The sequence below is a fragment of the Tupaia chinensis genome, unplaced genomic scaffold (assembly GCF_000334495.1).
Source record: "Tupaia chinensis unplaced genomic scaffold, TupChi_1.0 Scaffold148822_2, whole genome shotgun sequence".
Classification (NCBI taxonomy): Eukaryota; Metazoa; Chordata; class Mammalia; order Scandentia; family Tupaiidae; genus Tupaia; species Tupaia belangeri.
Genome location: NW_006208670.1, coordinates 662,932 through 672,368, shown reverse-complemented (window position 1 = coordinate 672,368; position 9,437 = coordinate 662,932). Strand labels below are relative to the sequence as shown.

Below are 9,437 nucleotides of genomic sequence, written 5' to 3'. Positions count from 1 at the left end.
AGGGGAAGTAGGGAATGGGAGCACTTGGCTGCACTGGAAGGAGCAGGTTCTCTCAGAGCTAAATGCAGGCATCTGTGTGGTTTAAATTAAGGGTCTGTAAGTACCAGGCAGGGACGGAGCTGACAGCCACTTCTGTAATAAAGCAATAAATCATGGGGACTGTTAAGGAAGCAAGACACGCCACATTCTTGCTTTGTTCAACCAATTAGGTAATAAGCCATCTGGGTCTTTTTGTTAATTACTGCCAAACACAACTTACACAATTGAATTCAGCCTTTTATTTAATTATATTAATTTATCCTAGGAGCTACAAGCATCCACAATGCCAATAATAAAGCTCACTTAAAAAAATAGAAGTCTTGTTTAGTTTTTTTTCTGTTCAACCATTAATACCCTCTACAAGGTTGCCATCTGAGAACTTTTCGCTCCATCTCGGCCTCACAGTATTATGGGAATTTGTTTGGAATACGGAAGGGTCTGAAGCAAGAAGACAGTGTCTAAATCTCTTCCCTAGAGGGGACGCCGACTCTGTCGATCCATTCTGACACACTGCCGTGACGGCATGTCCTTCATGCTGCCCACTTCAGCATCCACCGGGCATGCGTGTCTACCGAGCGTTTGAAATGTGGCCGCGACAGCTGAGGGGCTGTCGTACGTTTTCTTTGATTTGAATGAATTTACATTAAGGCAACCACATTCAGTGGTGGCTGCCACGTTCAATCGCGTCGCTCGAGAGTCTCCTAAGGAGAGACGCAGCAGGCTGTGTAGGTAAGCAGGTGGAGGGGAACACGTCACTACGATAGGAATGCCCGGAGCCCGCCTCTACTGCCTCGTTCTTACCCAGAGCAAACCGTGTTGTGAGACAGCCCAGGGGAGGGCAGCATCTTCAACAGAGATTTCTGAGCTCGGGAGCACGTGGAGAGACAATTCCATCTGGAAGGGGGAGGACCAGGCATGAACAGTGTCTTCCTGTTAGAACCAACCCCTCTCAGCACCTCTGGGACCCACGTGGGTGACCAGGTCACAGCGAGGGAAGACCAACAGCTTTTACTAAGGTCGGCCCTGCTCTCACTGGGGTGTGGACTGCCCGCACTTGTGAACGTGCCATCTGTGGGCACCTTCGAAGGTCCCAGAAATGACCCACCTCTGTTTCATAAGAATGTTGGCTCAGACGCTGGCATTCGCCTGAGGAGGGTTTGCCTCTTTGCAAAAGTTGTTTCTGATGCAGACCATGCAGCCCTAGCCCGGCGTCAGGGGAGTCTCAAGCGTTAGCACTGGGTTAGCGAGGGTGCTTATTCTGTGCTGGTCTCTCCGGCACTGGTGACGAGGAGGCATTACACAGAAATGTGGCTACAGTGAGCCAGGTCAGGGAAGTCTGCGGCCAGGTGAGGAGGTAGGAGGTGCCAAGGAGATTCTCGTTAACGTGGAAACGTCTCACCCCAAGTTTACGGCCTCTCTGTAGCAGCTGAGCTGAGGGATGGGACCAGAGCTCTTCCCGTTCTCCAACTCGGCTGCTCTCTCTGTGGCCGGCTTCCTTCTGAGCATGAAGTCTGAGCTAACGGGCCTAGCCTAACCCTTCTGGAGTGTCATGCCACTAAAACCTTTCATTCTTCCATTTTCGTAGTTAGCCACGCAGGCCCTCCATGTTAGGGGCATCTGAGGACAGGTAAAGGGACTGCACCTCCATGTTAGGGGCATCTGAGGACAGGTAAGGGGACTGCTGGGTTTGTGTCCCCGGAGGTGCTGCAGGCCACGGCCGGGCCTCTCCCCGGCCAGAGATAAACGCAGCGGCCAAGAGCTCCGTGGAAAGGAATGACTTCTCGGCACCACGTAGCGGTGTCTCCCGGTGACGTGGACGATGGCCTAATGGATCCATTTCTTTCCTTCTTTCGTTAACAGGCAGCAGTCAGTGAAGTAAGTGACACGCACAATTTCCTATGTTTTTTCACGGGGCTCTCTTCTCTCCTTTTACAAGGTGCAGACACCAAGGTTCTGCTCATGAGAAACATGCTCTTTCAGTTCCGGGGTGACCTCCGGTGGCCGGCCTCCCCCAGGGCTGGCACTCAGCGCTCGTCCACGGCGCGGGCGTGGTCGAACCGCCACAGCTGGCTGGCTCTCCCATCACACGGTGCAAGTACAACTCCACTGTTTTCCTGCGTCATGGCCTCCATGCATTTCCCGGAGAGAATGTGAGCAATCATTCCATTCTGAAAAGAAGAAGGGAGTCAGAAACAGCCCTCCACAGACAGCTAAGAGGGATATTTCTAAGATGTGTGCCCATAACTAAAAAATAATAGAGGCCGTGTCCCAGACCCAGTGGCTTGAAAAACATGCCAGGTGCTCGTGTGTGTCCAAAATCCCAAGGGGAGAATGGAGGAGAGGGGACTGTGGCATGGCCACCCCCGCGGAGGGGGGCCTTACATTCCCGCCTTCTCTCTCCAGTGAGTGCACACACCCTATAGCCAAAACCTAGGGAAAAGGAATAATCGTAGAGTTTCTGCCTTTTTCTAACTGACTTATTTCATCCGTAAAGTGGACTGACGGTCGCCCACATTGCAGACGTGCCAGGCTCTCCTTCCTTTGAAGGCGAATACCCCACTGCATGTATATGCTGCAGTTTACTACCTCGTCACCCACGGGAGACACGCGGGCCGCTCCCACCCCAGGCTGTCGGAAACAATGGCACGGTGAAGAACACGCCACCCCTTTTTCCTGGCTGAATGGTAACACTTTCTTCAGTTTTTGTCATAGAGCGCATCCTCTCGCCAGAAGTGGGGTAGAGAGAAGTCACGTCCTGGGGGCTGGCCAAGATGCAATCACACGTGCCTGGTGTGATTTTCAACCCACCCGGTCTGGGACTGGAACCACGCAGTTGGCCACGTGGGATCCAGTTTCCGTAACCTCCATGCCACCTGCTCTCACCTGAGCGAGAATACTTTCAGAGAGTATTATTTCTAAATGCCTGAAATATGCCGGATGGACCTTCTCTCTTAATTATTCTTCAAATGCTGCTGTTAACAGGTACCTTACCCTCAGGACTTGCTCAGAACGACCCTCGGGCTCGCTCCTGAAGGGTGGGCCCGCGTCCTCGCTCGCTCGTCAGGAAGTCCAACGTCATGCCCGGCTCTCAGGGAGCTCAGCTCTGGTTTTGCAGGTCGCGATTTTCTCCTGTCAGAGCTTTAAGTGTGCCCCCTCACAGACTTCTGCTTGTTTTACTCGTTACTCTCCAGCAGAAGTTGAAGAAACTGGATTTTAAAACATGTGCCTATGCGTTTGTAATGACTACCCGAGCTCGTGTCGGGAAGGACCTGAGGTGGAGGAAGGCTGCTGAACTCTCACCATCGACCCCTCCTACCCACGTCCCACAGGGCCCGTCGGCCGTGGAGACGCAGGCTTGCGTGGGGACTCCCGACCTCCAGAAGGGTCTCGGTGCAGAGTGCTCTCCGGCCAGCACTGCTGAGCCCTTCCCAGACAGATTGCTCACCTCCTGGACGTCCCAGTGCTGCTGGCGGATGGCAGGGCCCTCCCCGGTGCAGTTCTGAAGGATCACCTGCTCTCGCCTGACATCGAAGCACAGGTGCCGTGGGCTGCCGAAGTGGATCTCCTTCCTGCCGGTGTGCTCCAGGTGCTGGGGCAGAGGGAATGCGCGTTAGTTGGGAAGAGACCCTTCCCAAGCTGGAGATGAGGCAGGAGCGGCTCTCAGCACGGCGGGGCCTAGGGTCGATGTCCAGGTTCCACTGGGGTGTGCGAGGCCATAGCTCAGGGTCAGTCCACAGACGCGCTGTTGGGCTCGCCCTGGGCTCTGAGGTGTGCGCACGCCGGCCGTGCTCACACGCACGCTCTCTGTTACTCTCACAGGGCGGCCATGAAGAACGCTGTGTGAGTGTCCTATCGGAAGGGCAAAGGAGAGCTCTCGCTGAGGCCCCAGCTGACCTCTCCCTGGAGAGATCGCACCTGCCTCTGAGACTAATTCCCTGCAGTGGGCTGGTGAGTCGTACCTCCCGAGTCTGACTCAAGGTTATTCCTCCGGTGTTTTATAGGACTGGATATCTTCACAAAGAGAGGGTGTGTGCTACAGAGAGAGGGAGCGGGGTCAACACCCTACCCAGAGCTCAGCCACCCGCAACCCCCTTCCGGGAGCCCTCCAGCCCGGGATCCAGGATTCTGGGCACACACACACGTGGCACGAGTCAGAGACCCAGGCCAGGGTTGGCAGGTGGATCCCAGCTCCACAGCTCAGCACAGAACCAGTTACTTCACGGGCTGGGCCTTGCAATGCTTAGTGATGACTAGGTTAGATGCTTCGCATTTTCATTTTGTACCAGGTTCTGCAAACCAGGTAGCCTGTCATGTCTCGGGATCACAAACCGCACAATTAGTACAAATTTGAACCCTGAACCCAAGTGAGTGTGCAGGCTTGTGGTTAAAAATCTCAGGGGAGAGTAATTGTTTTCCTACTCAAAGTCCCTGTAGTAACAGACAAGCTTCCTTGCTATTTCTCGGTGGCAGTGGGTATTTGTCGCCCAACTTTGCAAGGACAGATTACCCTTTGGAGGTCAACGCTGGCTGCATATGAGAGTCTCATTTCCAACTTACCCCTCTGAGCTGAAGCTGCTGCCTGTCTCTGCACGGAGCCGTTGCCCTAAATGTCTGAGGCTCGCCCTGGCTGGGTACCCCGCCCTGTGACCTAGACTCTGGTTCCGGCTGCTTCTTGATTTTTGGCCCCCGAAGATTTCCCTTTCTGTGTTAAAACTCATTTTCTTGTGTGTGAAAAGGGCGTTTCTTCTTCCTTTTTTAAATTCAGCATATCCTATCAGGTGTTTCTAGAAAAGGACTGTCTATATACACATAGTCCACAATATGACTGCATTCAAAAGTCCTTGGTCATGTCCTCGGGGAAAGAAAAGAACAAGATTGCTAGTCCTCTGTGCGCTTGACGGAGGCTACCTCATCCCCGAGTGCAGACGAGGAAACGAAGACTCAGCCTGCTGAGGTCGAACGGGTAGTAAATGATGACCCGGGCGCAGACGCAGCCCGGTCACTTTACTCTGTGCGTGGCTCCCTCACTCAGCACTTCACGCTTCTGTCCTCGTCCCCTATGTAAGCTGTGAATGCACCTTGGCACGTTCTAGATTCGTGAAGGGCAGAGCTGGGCGAGGCCCAGTGCATCACAAGCTTCTCCTTCTCCATGAGTCCTCCAGGCCCAGGGCCTGCCCCAGGAGCCCGGGGTCTCCCCCAGAAGGCCACCTAGCCAGCCGTCCTTGCAGGACTGAGTCCCGACCTTCCCAGAGATGCTTTGCCTCGGCTGCCAGCCTCCCTGGGCTCACCAGACTCATTCTATGAATATCTCCAGGAAATTCTACTAGGACGTTTGGCGTTATCAGAGGCCGCTGAAACATGATAGCTTAACTGAAAGTCCCCTGTCACAGCCCAGGAGAGCGATCTGGGGACAGGCTAGGCTTCCTAGGCTATGGTCCAGGTAGGGAAGAGAAACCGGCCCGCCAAGCCTACAGCACCAATGGGGGCTTTGATCAACTCGGACAGTGACTGACACAGTGCAAAAGTTAAAGAAACGAGGAAATCCCTTAAGATATAGAGAGAACTTCGTGATGACCGAAGGGCCCACACGGAGGCGGAGTCAGCCAGCCGTCTCTAGCTCTTTCCCCGACTCAGTGACCTTCTCTTCTTGGAGACTTGATCCCTTCCTAGGTCCTGGAGGCATCTGCGTTTGCAACCCCTGGACGAGCGACACGTCTCCGTCCAATGAAAGCTCTGGCCACACACCTCCCCGTTTCCCTCTATCCGTCCAATGAAAGCTCTGGCCACACACCTCTCCGTTTCCCTCTGAGTAAGATGCTCTCACTCCGTGACAGTGGCTGATGGCTATGTTACGCTGGGTGATGTGGGCAGGCTGTGCTGGGCTGTGACCGTGGGGGACGTGAGCGACCGCAGGATGGGGGACTGCACAGAGGAGACTCTTCGAAGGGGAGGCAGGGCCTCCCAGAAAGCTGTCTCCACATGCAAGCCTTCCTGTGCTGTTAGCCCATTCTGAGACATCTGACCACCTACCTGTTGTTGCCGGCTGTCGCTGCAAGGAGCCAGCACCACGGGGCAGGCCTGGATGTCCCCTTCTGCCTGGCAGTCTGCGCAGAGGCCAAGCCCGGTATTGTGGAGCTGAACGTGAACATCACACAGAAGTGAGTCCCAACATCCATGATCACACTCTCAGTTGGTCATTGTGTCTCTCCTTTACTCTGCGTGCAGCTCAAGATGCATGGTTCAGGCCGTAAGTGGGGTCAAGCTGAAGCCACTCATCCTGAGGGACAGATATCCCAAAGGAGGCAGGCCACACATGCCTGGAGAGGGACACTGGGGTGGGTTATGGGGCAGCCTAGCCGGCTTCCTCCAGCTGGCACGGAGGCAGAGGAGGGCTCAAGGCTTCGAAGCCTAGCTGAGCTTGTAACTGGCTGGCCAAGGTCATGCGACAGCTGCACATGCTGTCCTCGGGAAGCCTCCCTCTCTCCCTTCCTCTCCCTCCTCTCTAGGCCGAGCCTTGCCTTTCCAGAGAACCTGGGCCTGGGTTCGGATGGGTACAGTTCGGGGTAGACGTTGGCCAGAAACCAGTGGAACGTCCGGCAGCCCAGGCTCCACTGCAGCTGCAAGCGTTGGGTGCAGTCAGGCTTGGCGGCCTAGGAAAGGAGGAAGGCGGGTCTAAGAAGGTGACATGAGCTCGTTTCATGCCAGAGGTCAGGGGCAGGGGAGGAGCAGCGGGCTGGGAAGAGGCTGAAGAAGGATCAAAACAGAATGAGGAGGCCACGACTCCGGTTCTCCAGAACTGCAGACAAAGGGCCCTGTGTTCAGAAGGACAGAGCAGTTGTGGGACCTGCAGGAGTCTAGGTGGTATTGCCCCTCCCACAGGCCTCGAATCCTCAGTCCGCGAAGACCACGGCGTGTGTGCTTCGAAGTTTCTGGGAACTGACAAAGTGATCCCGGCTTCACTCCTAGGTTGGAGTGGGGCAAAATCAGGATGGGCCTCTTGGAGGCAGGAAATGACCCGGGGAAACTGCGATGAAGTTAGCTTGGGAATTGTGGGCTGGGGATGGGAAGAGGCAGGTTTGCCGTCCTCCCCTCCCGGCTGCCCAGTTTCCTCCATTAACAAAGCATTCCTCTGGGCTGCAGTGTCCCGTCTCCTTGTAACACAGTCACCTTGGGACGGGTACCAAGGCAAGCCCTTACCCTCAGTAGGAACTGGGCTTGGGCTGCATTGTGAGATAAAAGAACCTACCCAGAAGTTCGGTACTGAATCCTGAATGTCTTCAGGGACAGAGAGGCACTCAGGAAAGAGAGGCACTCAGGAGGCAAAGGAATGACCAAAGAGAAAAAAGATCATTTTCCCTGGCATGGAGGAGAGAGACAGGCCCGCGCCACAGTTCCACCGTGGTGGCCTCGATCTGGCGGTAAGACCTGGCTCGGCAGGGCTGTGTGAAGGGAGTTGGTTGGATTCTGCATTCCCCTGCCCTAGCCCTCAGATGGGGATGTTGGCAGGAGTCTGGTTCTGCCATACCAAACGCCTCTCTACGCTTCTCCAAGTGCGAGACCTTGAGCACCTCCCTGAGGGATGCCCAAGGAGCCGGTTAAAATGAACCCCAGGCCCTCTCCATGGGGTGTGGTTAAGGCAGCTGGATCCCACATCTGACCACGTGGTCCACGTCCCAGACGCAGCCCTGGGAGCGAGAAGGAGCCAGGCGCAGTGCGCGGGCGTAGTCCCTGCCCAAAGACTGGGATTCGGGGGGTTGGGTTGGGATGCTGAAATCTGCATGCTACCCATTTCTCCTGGGGAGTCTTAGCCACAGGAAGTTTGCGAGCAACCTCTCTACGTCAGGAATTTCTTCCTTCTCACCACCTTGACCGCCATTCAACCACAGGGACCTATGACTTCTCCTCTGAAGAAATCAGTGGACTTGTTTTTTCATGCTTTCTTGATACTCTCAGTGTCTGAGACCTCCCCAGATTGGGAACTCCTCCCCAGGTTGGATTTCCTTACCAAAGCAAACTCATTCCTACGTGTAAGATTTGTCGGCTGTATGTTCCCTGGTGGTGAGACCAACTGGCAAATCTACCCAGCCCTCGGCTGACCTCAGACAACGCGGGAGGCTGACGAGCTCTCTCTTCTTCCAGCTGTGCCTGAGGAAGGATGGAGCAGGCCCGACGGCTCCTAGCCGTGTCTTCCCATTGCCCAGGATGTCTGTCCCAAAGTCCATGCGGGCCGAGGGGCGGGGAGGAGGGGGGTAGACGGATAGAGGTCTCTAGAGCAAAACTGACTTGGCTGTTTATATTTAAAGTAACTCATGCTGTCAAACACCTCCAGGGAGGCAGGGATGTCACTGAAATCTTGAAATCAAAGGGACTAATAGGACATTTACAAAACACGAGTTAATGAGCGTGTTCAGAGAGAAGGAGAAGAAAGGAGTCTTCTGCTAAACATCGCCTCTGACAGGCAGGGCCACCGTGCTCCTCGAACGTCTTCAGATGAGCAAAGAGGGGCACCTGTGGGTAAGAGATGAACCCCAATTGGCTGAGAGAGGACAGGTCCTCACAGCCAGCAGGAAGGAAAACCTCGTGCTTATCTGGGACGTTTTCGTGCCCTTCTCCTCACAGTCTCGCACGGTTCGAGTTCTCAGAGGCCGAATGACTTTCCCAAGAAGAATACTTTCCGCATGGTCAGAGCCAAAGCTTGGCCTCGGGCGCGATGGTCCTCTACCTCTGATCACTTCCTCAGTGCGTATTTATGGAGCACCTACATGTGGCTGGGCCTGAGCGAGGCCTTGGGGATTTCGACAGGAAGCAGAAAAATCCTGTCCTCGCCTTTCTGAGCTGGTGAGTCTGTGAGGCAGTCCCTGAGTACCCCCAGCATACCAAACAATCCACGCCCCCAGCCAAATTCAGACAGAGCCGCAGGTGGGAGCTGGTTTACGGGGCCTGCCGGCTCCTTTACAGGACAGAGGCTCTGGAAGCGGGAGTCCCACCAGCCCTGGAGGAAATGCGTGTGACTTGTAAACACAGGAAGCTGCAGCCCCTGAGGAAGGGTACGGCTTTTGGGGGGCCTTTATATTTATTTTTATATTTACATTTGCCTTGTGTCTTGGATAATTTCAGAGCCTTTGCTTAGGATGAAAGGGCCCTCCGAGATCTGTCTCGTGGCTTATCTGTGTCCAGTCTCCAGTCCTGTGGTGAAGGATCACCCATAGGTGTCATCCATAGACAGGAGGGAGGCCCAGGCCAGGAGCAGCTGTGACAGCCCACGGGAATGCTGGGAGGCAGGAGACAGCGCCCACCGCCACCCTCGCCCCAGGGAGAGGGGCCACTTCAGGGGGAACTCCAGGGAAGCCCAGGCCAGAAGCGGGTTTCCACTTCAGGCAGGTGGGGGGTTGGGGGGG

At 55.1% G+C, this 9,437-nt stretch overlaps 1 protein-coding gene across 1 annotated transcript in view; it reads right to left on the bottom strand.

The window, feature by feature from the left end:
• Positions 1–1,739: 1,739 nt before the first annotated feature.
• GALNT15 (polypeptide N-acetylgalactosaminyltransferase 15) overlaps positions 1,740–9,437 on the bottom strand; it is a 23,532-nt gene continuing 15,834 nt past the window's right edge. Inside the window, exons 7-10 of the mRNA XM_027769169.1 lie at positions 6,558–6,689; positions 6,070–6,174; positions 3,485–3,628; positions 1,740–2,207 (exon numbers count right to left, since the gene is read on the bottom strand). Of these exons, the coding sequence (XP_027624970.1) occupies positions 2,064–2,207; positions 3,485–3,628; positions 6,070–6,174; positions 6,558–6,689 (525 nt within the window). The 3' untranslated portion in view covers positions 1,740–2,063. The remainder of the gene's footprint in view (positions 2,208–3,484; positions 3,629–6,069; positions 6,175–6,557; positions 6,690–9,437) is intronic.